Source organism: Sorex fumeus, unplaced genomic scaffold (assembly GCF_029834395.1).
Source record: "Sorex fumeus unplaced genomic scaffold, SorFum_2.1 ptg000078l, whole genome shotgun sequence".
Taxonomy (NCBI): Eukaryota; Metazoa; Chordata; class Mammalia; order Eulipotyphla; family Soricidae; genus Sorex; species Sorex fumeus.
The window spans coordinates 5131955-5151332 of NW_026606135.1; the positions used below are offsets into that span (position 1 = coordinate 5131955).

General features: G+C 42.8%; 1 protein-coding gene across 1 annotated transcript in view; it reads right to left on the reverse strand.

Annotated features, from left to right (window-relative positions):
- Positions 1-2407: 2407 nt before the first annotated feature.
- ERCC6 (ERCC excision repair 6, chromatin remodeling factor) overlaps positions 2408-19378 on the reverse strand; it is a 77216-nt gene continuing 60245 nt past the window's right edge. Inside the window, exons 11-21 of the mRNA XM_056130423.1 lie at positions 18269-18385; positions 15064-15159; positions 12259-12474; positions 11217-11327; positions 10289-10408; positions 9768-9862; positions 8112-8257; positions 7333-8028; positions 4901-5102; positions 4281-4356; positions 2408-3129 (exon numbers count right to left, since the gene is read on the reverse strand). Of these exons, the coding sequence (XP_055986398.1) occupies positions 2707-3129; positions 4281-4356; positions 4901-5102; positions 7333-8028; positions 8112-8257; positions 9768-9862; positions 10289-10408; positions 11217-11327; positions 12259-12474; positions 15064-15159; positions 18269-18385 (2298 nt within the window). The 3' untranslated portion in view covers positions 2408-2706. The remainder of the gene's footprint in view (positions 3130-4280; positions 4357-4900; positions 5103-7332; positions 8029-8111; positions 8258-9767; positions 9863-10288; positions 10409-11216; positions 11328-12258; positions 12475-15063; positions 15160-18268; positions 18386-19378) is intronic.

The window sequence follows — 19378 nt, forward strand, 5'->3', positions numbered from 1 at the left end:
CCAAACACAGTAACAACAAGTCTCCAATGGAGACGTTACTGGGCCCGCTCGAGCAAATCGACGAACAACGGGAGGGCCTTTACCTTACCTTAACCTATTAAGAGCATACTCCTATAAATTAAGGAATAAAAACATTTCAGAGTTTCCAAATTCTTTATTTGCAGTTTTATATTAATAATACATGTTAAATATATTAAATCTATCTACACTGTATAAAGTTTTCAAGGTTCTAAAAAGCAAGGTGTACCTAAATGAGCAAGTGACCCTACATTGCTAAAGCCTAGAGATGCAGAGCACCTTCCTCACTGTCACTCATATGGAAGACACGATGATGGCCTTTACAAGCACCCACACTGATCTGCCCAAGACCACAGCATGCCCGGCGCAGAGCTGAAACAAACTTTGCTTTTTACTACAACTTTAAAAAAAAATATATTTTTTTATCTTGTCTATTTGTTTGGGGGAAGGCATACCCAGTGATACTCAGGGGCCACTCCTGATAGTACTCAGGGGACTATGTGGTACCAGGGATCAAACCCAGCACTCCTGCCTACAAAGTATGCACTCCAGCCCTTTCAGTCATCTCTCCGGCCCCTACATTGCATCGTTTAAGGGCATTTTCTACTTGATGAGATGTCTACATTTTCTCTAGCTCGGTGTAGTTGAGATTTCACTACAGATGTAATACCCAAATACTTCACAACTGTGAACTGCATTAGTATTTCAGTCTCACAGTCAGAGGTGCTATTTTCTTGTTATTTAGTGAGTCTAATTTTTTTCTTCTCAGAAATAGAATTGTCGAGTTTTGACTCCTTTCTTAGCCAATACTCAAGTTTAAAACGAATTATCTGCCTAAAGTTTCTTTTATGGCTTCTCCAGATAATGATGACACAATGAAGGAAAAATATAATGAAACAAACAAAATGAGCAAGCTAAATCCAGAAAAGAAGTAGATCATTCTGATGGGAGTCATGACTCTGATTACACCTATGGGGAGAGACTCTTGGCTAAAGTTACATGACAGAATCTTAGGATAGTAAAAATAAAACTCAAGTCCACTATAATGCTGCTCAGCAGTGGGTCTCCCATACCCCAAGCCCAGACCCCTTCTCTCTGGGTTACAGAGAAGAGCAACAGAAAATAGGGAGGGGCAGAGAGAGTAAGTCCCTGAGCTCTGCCAAGTGAGCCCCCTCTAATCCCCCCACACACACATACACACTCACACACTCACCACACACTTCCTCCACATTCCCCAAAAGATCTTGCTACAGCTGTCTGATTTCAATATGAGTTAAAAGGCAAAGAAATGGCATGGGAGAAAGTTTCTAATATAGGAAAATGAAAAGAAAATATAGCAACTCAGAGTAAACTAATTTAAAAAAAAAAGACCACACTGTGACAGCTACAGGAGAAAGTAGAAGGAAAGCAAGCAATGAACTTAAAATAAATAAATAAATAAGAATTCAGACCCCATAAAGTAACAAAAACAGGAGCTCAGAAAAGTCCCCCCCCAAAAAAAACTGAGATTCAGAATACCAATATAAATGTGGAGACAAGAAACAGGACAGACACCATGGTAAACCATCCTCACAAATAGGAAAGCAAACCACAGTGATCGCAAAGAAAACAGAGATGAGAACAATGGACAGATGAGAACAAATAAAGAGAACAACAGGGAACTAGTCATCAGCATCCACAGTAAAGCAAATTCAGTGCCTACGATGGAAAAAAACATTTAAAGGTATCTCCCAGCAGGGAAGCAGAGATGGCTGGTTCCCTCCAAGACTGATGAATCATGTTGTGGTCTGGAATGACACTTGTCAGTACGTGTGCACTGTATTTCTTACAGTATTCCACTTTGAACTCTACTTAAAATGCTTCTGTATTTTTTTGATAACATAATTCCTTTTCCTAAAACCCACTGTCACTGGGTATGTGTATGTGGTGGAGGTGATGCACTCTGCTGGAAGTAACCCCAATGTAAACCTTAAAAATACAACTTTCTGTAAATATGTGTCTTCTCATTGCATCCTGACCTATCTTGTACTAAACTAATACATACACGCACCTCCTGAACAGTGCCTTAAATTATGATTATTTGAAGGAAATTAATATGATTCAAAAGAAAAAAATTTTGATCACTCTGGGGGTGGCAAACATAAACATTTTAAAAGTATGCACCAAAAATATTGCTGTCATTTGATATTGAGGAATTCACTTATTGAACAAGTTTAACTGCATATACCACACATTCTTAGCACCAGTAAAAATAATTCTTAATTTTTCTGCAGTAGAAACTTTACAATGAGCAGAAATGTGCTCCATGATTGTTTCTTGTGAGTAAAGGAACACATGTATTCCCAGAACTAACTGTTAGGTCCCTGATTTCACAACATAATTCATCGTGTCAAAAAAAAATAATAATAATGACAATAAAAGGAAAGAAAATAAGCCCAATTATTTTCTTGAGTTAATTTAGCATTCTAAAATGTTTTTTCATTTCACAGAACACTTTCTTGGTCCCTGCAGCTTTCATTATGAGGTAGATCTTCAGAGTAAACATTAAGTGCAGCAGTCTGTCTCCATTCACTGCGTGACATGATCGATCAGAGGGATCACGATGGTGAATTTGATTATTCATCACCAAATTAACAATCAGGAACCTCCGTGAGGAAAAGTCAAATTAAGTATACACAGGAACAGTGATCAGCAGTATTCTGACTTGAGTTTCCAGATTCCTTCACCACTTGAAGTCCGATGGAAAGTGCACAGATTTCTCAACAGTTCTCGAAAGACACAGGACTGTGAAGCTGATAATCGGGATTCAAACTCCTGCAGAATCTCCTGTGTGGTGGCCTGGCCGTCAACCCGGGCCTGGAAAGCAATGAAGTTTCTCATCTCCACCAGAAGGTCGTCATGTTCTGTGGCAGAGGGCTGTGGGACCAGAGTCTCCTGAAAGGGCACATTTTCGCTTTCCAACCGCTCTGGCAAAATCAGGTGGTTCCTAGCCCTCATTCTGGCCAACAGTGAGGAGGACGTGGGAGCCCCAGATGAAGACTCTGCATTTTCACTCTTTCCACTAAAATGTTCAGAAATATGATCTTTTCCGTCCTTTTTCGTGAGGCCATCCTGGGGAGAAAAGATGACTAGATGGATATGCTTCAACTTGTACTTTATGGACCCCGGGGGGCACCCAACCCCCAAACACAAAAACATTAATTCAGAAGGATGTATACACACCTACAATCATCACCACACTTGGTATAATAGCCAAGATCTTGGAAATAACCTAAATCCCCAACTATAAAATTAATGGATCAAGAAGGTGTAGTATGTATCGACAATAGAATACTATGCAGCACTAAGAAAGAATAAAATCATGCAATTTGCAGCAGTGAGGATGGAACTAAAGGAAATCATGCTGAGTGAAGTCAGTAAGAAGGAAAGGAATAGACACAAAATGATTTTACTCATATGTGGGATCTAAATATATATGGAGGTAGGCCCAAAGGCAAGACAACTGGAGAACCGCTGTGTTGCTGGGCTCGAGGTGGGGGGTTGGGAAGGGGACAGGTAGTACACTGGGCATGGATGTGATATTGGAATTATGTGTATGGGAAATCATTATTAATAGTACTGTGAATCAATAAAAAAAGTTTAAAAAGAAATGTTGGATTACCAAAAAAGTTAATTATATATACATATATTTAAAAATAAATTGATCCATTAAATAGTTGTCTAAATTCAGGAGTTTTCAGAGGTATCAGTAATGGAATTCTGAACCTGAAAAGACCAGAGAGAATTAAAGGAGCGTGTCTGGTCTAGCACTCACTCTCAGCAACATTCCCCAAGTGTTCAGGGAGCTGGAAAACAGGAAGTGGGCACAAGGCTTTAGCAGCTGGGAAATTACAAATACCATTCCAGGGGGCTCTCTCGACCTTTCGTGTGGAAGACAGAGATCTTCAAAGGGGGCATTTCAACATCAGATGGGCAGCTACAGAGGTAGTGACGCACAAGTCACCTAACCCTTTATTCGCTGTCAAAGGACAAACAGATTCTGCCATAGATCTTGGGTCTTTTGGGAAGCCAACTCTGTCTTTTGGGAAGTCAGCTAGACTTTTTAGATTTAATTGGCAAGTACTTCATAAATAAGAGCACACAACACAAATATCAGATGACACCATGCAGTGCCTTTCTTCACATCTGGAACTGGGTAAAATTTTCAGGGCCAGGCAAGCAAGTCTTGTACATGAGAAACAGAGAGGCCATTACCACATTACCTGGCATTTCTCCTTTGGAGATGTTGAAGGATGTGGCAGAGAAAACCTGGAGTTCTTTTTCTGACCGAATCTACTCCTAAATAAGAAAAAAAAAATATTTATATAGGATCAAATGTTTGGTTTGCGACTTAAAAGATGACATTTTCAGCTGCATTTGAGGGGGAGGGAGCGCTGACGCTGCTTTTCTATTCCCTTTGATCCTCTACAATGCTCTCCTGGGAAGCAACTGCTTCTTCTCTAAGTAACTGCATCTTAGAGAAGAGCCTCTCAGTACCTTTGCTCAACATATGATAAAAACTGCCTTCAAATTCTAGGAAGGAAAAGGAGTCTAAAAGAGCATACTAAATAGCATAAAAACTGATTGTTGGAGACTGGCTAAATGTCTTATTAAAGCGTCATCATTTTTCTCTTTCTATTACTGTGTTTAATCACACTATCGGTGACATGTAACAGATCACTCCTCCAGAAACATCAGCTCTGAAGGGCAGGGGCAAGAAGTGAGGAAGCAGGTAAGACCACAGACGCCTTTCCCCAGGTCATACATGTCTGGCTGAGAGATCTACGGTGGGTAAACAGAATAAATGGCCACACCTGGAGGGTCTTTCCATAAAGTCTCTTACTTTACTCCTGTTGGTGCGCCGGAACCCCCCCTGTGGCCGGTCCAGGTGGGAACACCCGACAGGGCTCCCAGACACCTCTGCCGGGAGAGCTTCAGCGCCTTCAGTGCATCCTGGGCCACACGGTTGGCCTCCGCTTCGACCAGCACGTAATCGGGACTGGCTCCGTCCATGATGGCATCATGTCTCATGACACTGTGCACACCTGTTAGGAGGAACAAAGGAAACGGTGCAAGTGATGGCTCTGCTAGTACGTGCATCAATTAGATACATTCATAAATTAGAATGAAATCAAAATCTGCCAGATTTTCTCTTCTATACAGTCTACTGTGGGGTGGTGGACAAAAGTGATGACCACATTTTGCTACCTTTTTAACACGTTTTTCACCACAACTTTTTACCACTGCCAACATATCTGCAAATGTAGTTTCCGTTCACCTTCATCAACAGCCAATGGAGTGAGAGCAGAGGTATCTAAACCTAGTAGGCCCATAGCCCCTTACTCAGGGGAAAAAAAAAAAGAAACTACTCAACGCACCCTGAAAATCTCCCTTCTCTCTGTGAACCAACAGAAAGTGCAGTTAATACTGCCCCTGCAGATCATTCTAACACTCACTTGGGAAAGCAATCAGCTGGAGTCCCTAACTATCCCTATTTTAAACACAATGCTTTTACTCACCACAACTTTTATGCAACCTCCTCTCTATCATCTGGAAAATTTTAAAGCCCTCTATTAAAGGAAAAAGTGTAAATAAGATAAGTCAGAAGTTTAGAATTTCTAAAAAGCAACTATTGTGAAAACACTGCACTAGAATAATAAAATTGCAGCAAAATTTTCATAAGTATGAATACATATATAAATTAGAATAAAATAAAAAATAAATTTGCATTAAATTCCCAAGTCAAAGAAACTTTATAAAAGTACCCCCCCCCAATAAAGTCCAAACAATGCACCAACATGCAACAAAAACAAAAGCATAAGGAAGAATGTACTGAAGCTGAAAGTTAATGGCATATAGTACAATTGTAGGTCACACTAATAAAACAAAATCCTGGTTCAGGACTAGAGAGATAGTACAGGGATAAGACATCCAATGCACCCTTGTTTAAATCCCCAGCAGCACATATAGTTCCTTGAGCCCCACCAGAAGTGATCCCTGAGAACAGCCTGGATTAAGCTCTGGGTACTGCGGATATGAAAAATGAAAGAAAAGGAAAAAAGTTCCTGGTTTATTAAAATAAACCACTCCCCTCTCAGAGAGCCTGGCGAGCTACCGAGAGTATCTCGCCTGCACGGCAAAGCCTGGCAAGCTCCCTGTGATGTATTTGATATGCCAAACACAGTAACAACAAGTCTCATAATGGAGACATTACTGGGCCCACTCGAGCAAATCGATGAACAATGGGTGGACAGTGGACAGTGGGCAGCAATGACAAGGGGGGGAATTACCTTGAAACAAGGAAGTTTTAAACATTATTCATACCACCAATACCTCTGTGAAAATAAATCTAAATTTATTTGGAAAATAAATTTATCTGGAAAACAGACCAGTAACTAACGAGAAAAGCAGAGAAAGTCATCAATGAACTCTCATTCTTCACAACAGAAAGCCTCGGGCCCAGGCGGCTTCATGCTGTCTTTCATAAACATGTCCTCTGTCACAGGGAGCTGTCACCAGAGCCTGGGGACTCACGGCCTTCACACATGCCACAGTGACTGCTGGGTCTGAACAGATGACTCTGCCGGGCACCCCTGAACCATGCTTTCCTACCTCTTCCTGGGCTGAACAATTGCACAGTCCCCTTTCCAAAGCCTCCCGCCCCTTTGATCATTAGCAATCAGCTCTCCCGCTTCCAGAGCCCCTGCCTCTGCCTTGTCCCCCACTTGATCTGCTACTTTCATTTTTTTGTGGTTGGAAAATCAGATAAATATAGCACATAGAAAAGTTTGCTATTCAAGTTCAGGTAGGGAAAAATCTATTTAAAGCTCTGGGTCCCTCCTGTCTGTGGCGGAAAGTCAAGTGCTGTTATTCTCCAAAGTTTCCAATTCTTTTTTTTTTTTGGAGGGGGGCACACACCCGGCAGTGTTCAGGTGTAACTCCTGGCTGTCACTCAAGAATTACTCCTGGCAGTGCTCTGAGGACCATATGGGACCATATGGGGATTGAACCCAGGTCAGTCACATGTGAAGCAAGCATCCTACCTGCTGTACACTCGCTTGGGCCCCCAAACTTTCCAGTTCTTCCAGGCTCTCAGGAAAGAGCAATGAATATGACACTCAATGTGCCAGTAACGTCTCAAACCTTAATTTCAGAAACAAACATGATGCAGTGGAGTGCACACTTTGGGCTGCCAAGTTTAAGGCTCTACTGCTGGAAGCAGTCCAGGAGGCTCTATTTCTGGTTCAACTGAAGCATAAGCGTCAAAAGGTTTACCTGATTTTTTGAAAAGCTTTTCCAGAACATAATCGTCATTGCTCTGTTCCTTGGGCTTGCTCTCGTCTTCGTTGTCTTCCTTCTGATACTGCCGTTTCTTCACCAGGTGGGGAACGCGAGTGCCTTCGAACTTGGCATCCCTGTGATGCTTGGACTTCTTCTGCTTTGGGGTCAGAGGTTTCTCCAGGGTTGCTTCTTCTGCCACACTGTGTTTGGTTTTTGATTTGCGCTTGTAAGAATTATTTTCCGTCTGTTCACCTTCCCAAGGCGGTTCTGTTTGGATCTGGCAGGTTTCTTTCTTAGCAGGAAGACCCTCCTTTCCCTCGAGGTCTTCCACGCCAGGTGTCCCATGTGTTTCACCGATTCTTGGAGACACGGAAGAGTCCCCATTTCCACGCAACTCTGATGACTCCTCTGGTCTAGGCACTGCTTTTACCTCCTCTCCAAGTCTGTCATTGCCAGTGAGAGCACTGGGTGTTTCCAGGGCATCTTTCAAAGGATCCCCTTGATTCGCAGTCAGTGCATTTACTTCAGTTCTTAGAGCTGCCGATTTTTTTTTAGCTGATGTGACATCATCCACAGATGCGCTAGACCCAGGGAACTTTTGGTGACCTGAAGTATTATGGTTTGTTCCAAAGACTGCTTGAGGTTTTCTTTTTGAATGGCTTTTGGGTGTCTGAACATCTGAACCAGTTCCTAGAAAGGGCAAAACACTAATATAACACTACATAGTTTATATGTACACGACCACTTCAAGGCACAATTATTTTACGCAATACCTGCAAAAATAGCGCTTGTTTCAGTGCTCTGAGACGCATCAGGGCTAGTTAAAGTAAAGAGCTCATAAAGATCATTGGATTTGAAAAACCGTCTTTGCTTTGGATCTTTTAGTACTCTGTTTGTCAAAAACTGCTTGAAGATTTGTCTGAAAGGACAAAAATTAAACAGATTATTGAATATCCTCTAGGCCTCCATAAAAATTCCGATCCTAAAACAATGTAACACATGATGACTAGAGTTATATTAATATCTAATTAATCACAACTTTTAAAAAGTCTGGGTCCAGAGCAATAGCACAGCAGGGAGGGTATTTGCCTTGCACGTGGCCCACCCAGGTTCAATCTCCAGCACCCCATATAGTCATCTGAGACCACCAGGAGTGATTCCTGGGCATAGAGCCAGGAGCAACCTCTGACAAAGCCAAGTGTGGCCCAAACACCCCTCTCTCACTAAAATTAGAAAAATAATAATAGTAATAGTAAGTCTTAGAAAATGAAAATCCATATAATACATAAAATACGGGTGGTGTCCCATGTTTTACAGAAATTAAATGAAAAATACTGCCTTACTGCAATGCATGCCCAATTAACATATTCTTCCTGGTAAGAGGTCACTAACCCTCAGAAAATGAGACTTAACTCATGGTCAGCCTCTTCCATCAAGGGCTATGAAGAATATGTGACTTCCCAGTCTCTGGTCAAAGCAGGGGGCCTCCCATGGAAAGCTGAGGTAGAAGTCAGGAATAAAGTCTTGGGCAAGGGATAGGGAGAAGTTGACAATATTGCCACTAGAGTGTGGAAGTGACTCTTGCCCATCAGCCTCTAGTCATTGTGGTGATGGAGGAAGGAGCAGAAGTCCTGGTTGACCTCTCCCTAAGGAACATCTCAGACAAAGATCAGAAGGACATTCAACGCCAGCATGGTATACAAAACCCACCAGCAGCGTGGCTTTGCAACTTGGTCACTTTTTCTGTTTTTTTTTTTTGCTTTTTGGGTCACACCTGGTGATGCTCAGGAATTATTCCCAGCTCTGCACTCAGGAATTACTCCCGGCGATGCTGGGGGACCATATGGGATGTTGAGAATCAAACCCGGGTCAGCTGCATGCAAGGCAAATGCCCTCCCTGCTGTGCTACTGCTCCAGCCCCCAACTTGGTCATTTTTAACAAATTTTCTGAAAGATGGCAGACCATAAGAGTTCTCTCAAATAACACTATAAAGTTTTACATATAAGTAGTCCTTAAAGTTAAATAAGGTAGAAAACAGATCAAGTTTAAAGACAAAACTTGCAGCAAGCTACCTTAAGCTTATTTTAATAGAAAGGAAAATCGAGGGCAAGAGACTGGACATCAGGTAGGGCACTTGCCTTGCATGCTGCTGACCCAGGTTTGATCCCTGGCACCCCACATATTTCCCTCCCAGGATTCTTGAGTGAAAAGCTAGGAGTAACCCCTGAGCTTCACTGGGTATAGCCCTCAAACAAAACAAAACAAAAAAAGTAGAAAGAAAAATTATGTGCCCCCCTCCATTTTTTAAAAATCCACAAACCCACAAAATTCTAACAAAATGAAAGGACTTTTAAATTTAAAAGTACTAGTTTTTCTAAATTCCTGCTTGGAATGTTGGCTGTCCTGAATGCTCAGCAGGGGTACTGACCGGTGGTAAATCTTCTCTTCGATGGTGCCCGCAGTCAGCAGCCTGTACACCGTCACCTGTTTCTTCTGTCCTATCCTCCACGCACGCTCTCGAGCCTAGGGCAGAGAGATGGAGTTCAGCCTTCCTAATGATGAGCGACACTGAAAGAAACAGCTGCCCCTCCCTTCCCCTCCCTCCCACCAACCCCCGGAAACCAGAATTTCATCTAATGAAAACAAATATTCCGAAAGCTTCTTAAGAAAACAAACAGGTAAGTGAGAAAGACAGACTGAGACATTTCTGTCTGAAAAACAATGTGTTTTTGGCTTTGCAAATTCTTTTGTGACCCCTGATCTAGTGACAGATGCTAGGTGTGAAGGGATGCAGCCTTTTCCTGTTGACGATGCGGGAAGGGGCATCCTCCATGCCCACATCTAGGGGACAGCTGGGATGGGATTTACATGGTGAAGAGCAAGACCCTCCGTTTGAGCGCAAGCCATCAAAGCACGTCCTGAGCGCCTTCCTTTCAGAGATGAACAGACCTGTGTGTCTGTGCTGGGGTTCCAGTCGGGGTCGTAGATGATGACTCTGTTGGCACCTGTCAGGTTGACGCCTAAGCCACCCACCCGAGTGGTCAGCAGAAACACAAAAATGGATGTGTCCTAGAGGTAAGAGACACAACACTTGTAAGATTGGGTACAGCTCTTCAGTCCCACCTTGACACAGCCTCCATGTGAATTATTCCCAGTACAGGAACAGGCTATTGTTGGGGAACAGTTTTTCTCCAACATGCCCAGACACTCTGCGCATCGCATCCAGGCAGACGCAGGGCGAAGGATGATGGTGGCGTGAAGAAACCAGTTCAGGAGGCAGCTGATGGCCACTCACTTTATTGCCAAATACACATATATTTTACAGAGGGTCTCGGCTTAAGACGATGGCCCAATCTCATAAAGTTTAGCATTACTGACCTATCACCTTTCCAACTCTTCTTTGCCCCAGCCCAATCCCAATTAGGGCTAGATGCTGCAGTTAGGAATGACTCGGTAAGTGTAGGTGACAATTCGCGGGGCTTGGGTGAGACTCAAGGCCAGATATCTGGTGTTTGTCAAATGCGCCCAGACACTCCCTACTGGGTCGATATGCAGGGACAGGCTCTGCTCTGGAGCCTGTTGCCGTGCTCCACAGGCTGTCATGGGCTTCTCCCACTCAAGATCCCATGTCAGGGCTCCTAATTTCACTATCATTTATGTGAGCAATATTTAAGATACGGCTTTCATGGAGGAACACACACTGCGTGTGTATGCACGTGTATACTCCAAAAATACCTATAATTAGAAAAAATAAAGCCCCCTTCCACCTGCTGCCCAATCGCAGATGTAAACGCCACTCAGGTGGCTGTAGATATGACCCTCCATTCTCTCTGCAAGAGTAGTGGTAACTGACTTTCCAGTTGCATTGACTTGTTACCTCATTGTATCTTGTAATCAGAGGCTGTCTCGATGCGATCGTAGAAGTACCATCCATCTTGAGATAAGAATAGTTTTGGGCTCTAAGGAATACTTCAAGTATGTTCAACATCTGTTTGGGGAAGGGTTGGGGAATAAAAGTTCAAGAATTAGAAACTGGAGAGATAACATAGCAGGTAAGGCACTAGCCTGTATGTAACCAACCCAGGTTTGAACCCCAGTACCACATATAAACTCTTGAGACTCACCAGGATTAATCCCTGAGCACAGAGCTAAGAGTAAGCCCTGAACACGGACAGGTATAGCACAAAAAAACAAAACAAACAAATCAAATATACACTCCTATTGAATGCAACTGTATTTGTATAAACAGAGACACTTTTTTTTTTTCAAAAGGCTTAAATTAAAAGGGATTTCTTGAGCTGAGGAGATAGGTCAAGTGTTAAAGCACTTGTCTGGCACTGCATGGTCCCCATAAGCACCACAGGATGTAGCCCCTGTTAAAAAAACAAAACGGGACTGGAGCGATAGCACAGCGGGCAGGGCATTTGCCTCACCCGCGGCCAACTTGGGTTCGATTCCCAGCATCCCATATGGTCCCCTGAGCATCACCTAGAGTAATTCCTGAGTGCAGAGCCAGGAGTAACCCCTGTGCATCACCAGGTGAGACCCATAAAGCAAAAAAAAAAAAAAAAAAAAAAAAACAAAGAAACAGGGGAGGGGGGCTTTTGCTTTGAGATGGATAAATATAACTGCTCAGAAAGTATTTTCGACATTTTCCTATTATTAATTTTTATAAGCTTTGGAAACAACAAGACTTCAGGCCCAAACTTTCCTGTACCCGAGAGTCATATGCAGTCTTTTTAAAAAGTCAAGGGACAGGGATTAACTTAAAGAAAGATCCCAGCTCCCATAAAAACTTGAAGGCTGCCTCCTCATCTTCAGTAGGAAGGTTTGTTTTAGATCATGTCCATTTTTTTTTTAAATTAATGGCCAGGTGTTCTAAAGAACCAACACTTCCCCGTACAAGGTTGGCAACTCACCTGTCTTGACTGAGAAAACAGCAAAACTCGCTGGCCCTGCTTGTGCCAGATTTTCAATAGGGACTCGACAACTATCATCTTTCCAGAACGTTTCCAGTATCCAAACTGATCTTCCTCGAGCCCATCCTCGGGAACACCTCCGAGATTCTTGGGGCCTCCAGAGAAGAGATCAGGATGGTTGCAGATTTTTCTCAGGGCAATAAGCCCAGAGAAAACCTATGGCACAAAACAGTTATTTACACTCAGACCACCCCATGTAAAACAGTACCCTCTCAGGAAGGAGGGAACGGAAGAGATCCAATATAGTGAACAGATCAGAGTTACTCTTCACCTACTTCTTAGTTTCCTCCTGAATCACAGCATATTAGGAGCAGGGAGGACTCAACCTATTTTTCCCTGAAAGGGCAAGTTAAAAACAAACTTGCACCAAAACGTGACTGACTACAGGAGAAAAACAGGAAGTTATGTTGAATAAAGCAGAAGTCACACGACATTGCTGGGGATTTATTTTCTCTCACTAGAAACAAAAGCATACAATTCACAGCTTTACAAACTTGATATATGAATGAATTCCTGGAGTCAGAGATTTAGTACAGCAAGTAGGGCACTTGGGCAATTGCCTTGAACATGGCTGACCTGGGTTTAATCCCTCATACCACATCTGGTCTGCTGGGTACTGCTAGGAGTTATTCCTGAGCACAGAGCCAGGAGCAAGCCCTGAACACTGCCAGGTGTGGCCCACAAACAACACCAAAAAAGCTCGTCTCTTAAATATAAATTAAGAGTGTCACCCCATCTGAATTTGGAGAAATCAGTCACATGATTTAGCAAATGCCCTTATATGTTATGCACTAAAAGTTCAGAGATAGTGCAGTGGGTAGGGTGCCTGCCTTAAGGATGGCCAATCCAGGTTTGATCACCAGCACCCCATATGGTTCCTTAAGCTCACCGGGAGTGATCCCTGAGAGCAGAGTTAGAAATAAGCCCCGAGCAAAGCTGGGTCAGACCAAACCCCCACCCAAAAAACAAAATAACTAAAATTAAACAAAATAAGCTCTGAAGTTTCCAATATGAATCAGGTGCTAAAATTTCATTTACCTCTGTGTTGGCCTCTTATCAGAAAATACCTGCATGGAAATCCACAAAAGGGAAAGATAAAGGAGGAATCCCACAGATGACAGAGCAACCAAGGGGCCAGGCAAAGATGAAAGAGGATTCCTAGAGATGGGCAGAGGGGACCAAAAGGGGCAGGCCCATCCTCCCTGGCCAGCAGAAGGGAAACTGCTGCGTTGGGAGTAACACTTGACCAACCTCTCCAGTGTAGAATCTCAAGCAGAAAACTGTATCATGAATTAAACGGTGAAAGAAGTTTTAAAGCAGTGAGCAGAGCAAAGAAAGATTCGGAACAAATCAGGCACATGGCCAAGACTTGTCAGTTGTAATAATTTTTCTTCTCTCTAGACCTGTGTAACTACACAGCAGTCATAAGACACAAGTGGCCCTAGAGCATTTGAAATGTGGCTGCTCCAATTGGAGACAGACTGCAAATACAGAATACCTGGATGTGACGTCAATACAAAAGTAAAATAGCTCATTTATATATATATATGTCATATATATATATCATATATATACGTATATACACTTTTTTTTCTTTTTTTCCCCAGTTTTGGAGTGACACCCAGTAGTGCTGAGGTGGGCTACCCCCCCCCTCTGTGCTTAGGGGTAGCTTCTAGTGGTGCGGGGGGAGATCAAACCCAGGCTACCTACCTACGAAGTATTTGCTCTGAGGTAACTCTCCCCCCACATCATTTATAAGTTTTGATTATATATCTAAATATTCTTTGAGATTTCAGAGTGAATATATTATGAAAATCTATTTCACCTGTTTATCTTTCCGTGTTTAGAGGAGATTTTAAATGACACCTGTGGTTTGTTAATCTATTGGAGCACTGATATGTACCACCCATGGCTGTCCAACTTGGAGGCACACGAAAATTAGGGGAGACTTTGGAGATAAATAAGTGGGAATGATTTGGGGAAAAAAACACACACATAAATACCAATGAGAGGCTTACTAAGACACTGTGAGAAACAATTAAAAGAACTGCAATGACTTGATCTAGACAAACCAGCAGGTAGCTGTGACCTGACGAGAGTGAGCACATCCCCTACTCTCATCACATCTCAGCACAGAAGCAGAAAAGTGTGTACCTAAGAGTGTACTCCACCACTCAGTTGCACCTCCAATGAGGAAACCAAGAAAGTCTTACATTTCAAATAAATAAAACCCCTGTGCATTGCTGGGTATGACCCAAAAAGCCAAAAAATAAAAAAATAAAATACAATCCACACCCAAAGTTCTGAAGCACAAGGAAGTTGAAATGTCTATATGAAAAGATTATAACTTTGCAACATGTGCTTTCTGAACACCCACTTACCCACATATGCCATGCATGGTCAGTAAGTAAAATGACTTTACTTGTAGGAAAACCTACACTAATCATTCTTCCCCTAGACACCTGCCAACTCGGAGCCCCTTGCCCAGGGCCGGTCGTCCCTACAGGGCTCAGCAGCACAGGTCCTTCTCTAGTGCTCTTCGTCCACTAGACAACATGGCATCGGGTCCACACCGAAAGGGAGCCTATGGAAAGGCAACTGTGTTCTCTTACTTGGGGGAGGGATTCAGGTTAAGTTAAGGCTGCACCAAGATAAAGATGCTAACAGTGAATCCCCGAGGAGTCTTCACTTCCTTCCTTCCCTTGGCCCACAAGTCATTCCTCCAGCTTTTAGTATTTTGCTGACCTGCATTTCTCCATTGAGAATTCTGTAAACTTCTTTGGAGTCAATGAAATTCTGGTAGACTTTATGCTGCTCATCCGTAAGACGACAAAATAAGACCTGGAGGGTGGGGGTGGGGGAGAATAAAATAGATTGTTATTCTTTGTTGTTGTTATTTTTTTGTTTGTTTTTTGGGTCACACCCGGTGATGCACAGGGGTTACTCCTGGCTCACGCACTCAGGAATTACTCCTGGAAGTGCTCAGGAGTATGGGATGCTGGAAATCGAACCCAGGTCAGCCTCCTTCAAGGCAAATGCCCTATCCACTGTGCTATTGCTCCAGGCCCCAGATTGTTATTTTTTTAAAAAAAAAATTCAACAAATGAAATCATTAATGTTAGCAATAAAATTTCTTCACAAAAAAGCATGACATGTACTTTTAATAATATAAAATGTTTAATTGTTTTTTTTTTTAAAAGAGCATTTTAGAAATAACCAAAAGGACACCACAGCTCTGAGCTAAACAAGAACTGAGTGCATTTCTCTCTGTCATGCATCTCTTGGTCCTCACGGTCCCTGAAGACAGGTTCCAGTGTAAGAAAGTCCAGGGTCAGGTGCACAAGTTTCCATCCAAGCCTCTAGGTGCTTGACAGTCCTATCATGGCCCTTGCCCACAGTCCACTCCAGAAAACCTGTCCAGGGACCAAACCTTACCTGGCACAAACCCCTTTCCTGGAACCCAGGTCACTAGTCTACCAGATCACTTCTGGCAACATCCCCTTTGCTCCCAGCTGTACCAGTTACGCCATGCCATCAAGGTCCCTGGCTTTAGGCTTCTCAATCCCCTTTCTCTAAGGCAGCAGAGAAAAGACTTTCCTTTCGAACACAAAGTTGACTGAATAAGTTCCTTACCCTGTCAGCAAACCATCATTTTAGGTCCTACACAGAATTTTAAATAGGTAGAGGCGTTCCAATCTAATAGACCTTCATGGAGAGTCTTGTGGAATCTTATAGAGAGTGAAAGTGTTGAGAGGGTGGGAGTCAGAGTGGATAAACCTCCAGAGACAGGTAATAACATGCAAATGGAAAGAAAATTAGCATGTCTGGGAAAAGAAATCTAAATTGTTTTTGCTACTGCATGGAATATATTAAGAGATGCTCTGAAATTCCATAGCGAATGAAGCTGATGTTAATAAACTGAAATCGGTATCCCTGGTGAGAAGACGAAGACTGAAACAATGCAGGTAGAGAGACGAGTCCCAGAAAGATGAATCCAGACACACTACACCATATGATGACGAAGGGAAGTGGGAAGAGCTGAGGATTTGGGAGACCAGTCAGACACTGACTACACTCATTCATGAAGACATAAAACTGAAGTGAGAGAATGAAAATGGACAAACAAACACCACAGCAACTGCTAGGTCTGGAATTCCAGAGAGCTCAGAGAACAGTGGCCTGAGCGTCGGACAGGAAGGGGAGACTGGAAGGAGAATGCTAATGTCAAAGGCTAAGTTTGCTGCTAAGTTTTAGAGGGAGGAGAGAGGTAGAGCAGGGAAGTCGAGGGAGAAAAGTAGTCTTGAAGACAGAGCTCCTGGAGCCTTTCTAAGTTTCAGCGCTCACCATCTATAATGCATTTACTTTTAGACACCCAACAGAAGATGCAGTCACATCTATTAAGATAATAGAACACTACTGTGGAATTTAAAAGGATGATCCTTTTAAAACCTGAGTCAAATGGTGTCACCTCTTTACTTAATATCTTCCGGTGAATTTCCTCCTCAGTCAGAGAAAAAAACCCAAAGTGCTTACCACAACTAGCAGGCCCCTGTAATCTGACCTCCTGCCAGCAATCTAACTCGATCACTCTCCTAACTCCTTCTCGCTGGGCCTTGCACGTATCACTATACCTCCCCACCTATTGACCTATCCACCTAGAATGTTCCTTCCTCCATCCCCCCCTATAACTCCTTCACCTTCTCACACACCTCTGCTCAAATGTTGGCTTATCAGTAAGGTTGCCTCTCAGATTCATTCCCCTTGCTCTCCTCATTTTCTCTCTATACTACCACCACCTGCCATCTTTTTTGCTTTTGTTGTGTTGTTTTTGGGCCACCCACTGCTGTGCTTGGGGCTTACTCCTGTCTCTGCACTCCTGGTGGGCTCAGTGGACCATACGCAGCGTCAGAGCTTGAACCCAGGTCGGTCACATGCAAGGCCAAGTACCTGGTATACTATCTTTCCGGGGCCACCTGTCCTCTATTTACCACTGTATCCCCTCAAGTAGGAGTATGAGTTCCACAACAGGAAGAGTTGGCTTCCTTTCAGCTATATCCTGGGTGCCTGCTCTGTTCCTATTACAAGCTGAAGCATGAACCGATTGGGGGTCTGAAGACAATGCAGAGGTATCAAAAGAGCTGTCTGACCAATACCCAAGGATAGCAGAAATAAGGGCCAGGAGGACTGGTCCATGATTGGAAGCCTGCCTCAAGTGCTGGGGGAGAAGGCAGTTGGGATAGAGAAGGGACCACTATGACAAAGATAGCTGGAAATGATCACTCTGGATAAGAACTGCATGCTGAAAGTAGGTAAAGGAACAAACATGATAGCTCTCAGTATCTGCATTGCAAACCTTAATGCCCCAAAGGGGAGAGAGACAGAGAGAAAGAATGAGATAGAAACAGAGACAGAGACAAAGAGAGAAAGAAGGAAAGTGCCTGCCATAAAGACAGATTGGGGAAAGGGTGGCGGAAGGGAGACTGGGGACAATGGTGGTGGGAAATATACACTGGGGAAGGGATGGGTGATGGGTGCTGGAAAACTGTATAACTAAAACCTGACCATGAGCAGTTTTGTAGCTCTGCATTTCATGGTGACTCAATAAAAAATACAAATATTTTTAAAGAAGGTAGTAATGAGAGAGAGAGAGAGAGAGAGAGAGAGAGAGAGAGAGAGAGAGAGAGAGAGAGAGAAAGCAGTCTGAGAAACTGTTAAAAAGAGAGTTCAGAGTCTATGGACAAGGAAGAACTCATGAAGAAAGAATCCTGTGAGGGAAGACGCCCGGGAGGCTCACCTCTCCCATATGGGGTACACACACACACACACAGACTCCCTGCCCACAGTCACCATGACCACGCCTGTCAGTCTGGCTAACTCCACATGGGAAAAGCAGAGGAAAGTAGACAGGTACCACCATAGGCATGTTCTGGTGACTACTGAATTTACAGACCTGTTCATTTTTATCAGGTAGTGAAAGGCTCATTTTGACATCTGACTTCATTCTCCGAAGTAGGTATGGATTTATGGTATCCCGTAAGACACATGCACACTTATATGCAGTTTTCACCTGCAATAGAGACAAAGGAAACAATTATTACAGGTTTATGAACTGCTCTTACCTCTCAACTGATCCCAATGTTGTGGCTTATTTTTTCTTAAAAGGAAGATCAATGATCCTACAAAATTGCAAATGCTTGAAAAACAGCCTGAAAAAAAAATGAGTGTAAATTCCATATACTTCAGGAGGAGGTGGCGGCTTTCATAGCACCCTCAGTAAAAAACACTTATCTTATTAAGCCAACAAACAACAAAAGAACAACCAGTAATTTTGTGCCTTAATCTTCTCATATACTTTGCTTTAATTATTATTATAGTTAAACCCTAAAGTGAGATTTACTCAGTTCTCAACCGCCCTCTAGGGAGAAAACTGCTTTCAAACGAATCTCTGTTTTAATCTTGTATTCTCCAAAAGCTACAAAGGCACTGCTTCTCTGCATACTGCAGATCAAAAGCTAACTCAGGGGGGAAGCCAGAGCAATGAGAGCGACCAAATAATAAGCCGAGATTACTGCCCACTGGAGACCTCGGAGAGCCAGTTCAAGAAAAGCCCTATGATCCCAGAAATGAAAGGTCACTCCAGCCTAAAACGGAGCATATGGTACTATAATGGAGTTTAGCCACATGAGATGGGGATTAGCTGTACACGGGAAAACAGAGACCCAAAGTGCAGGAACCACTCCCTCTGCAATTCACTTAGGCAAACAAAGAATTCAATAAATTATTGATACTTAAGCGAAAAAAAAAAAAAAACCCGAAATTGGCTTAACAACCTAGTAAATTGCTATTTAATGGAGGAAGAAAATTTCCAAAGTTTAAAAATCAAGACAGTTACAAAATAAATGATAATAAAAAGAGCTTGATGATAATCTGGAAAATACCATGATAAAAAATAATTGACATGGTAAAAAAGAAAACATTTTTTATTTATTTACTTATTTTGTGTGATCTGGGCGCCACACCCAGTGATGCTGAGAGCATACTCCTGGTTCTGTGCTCGGGA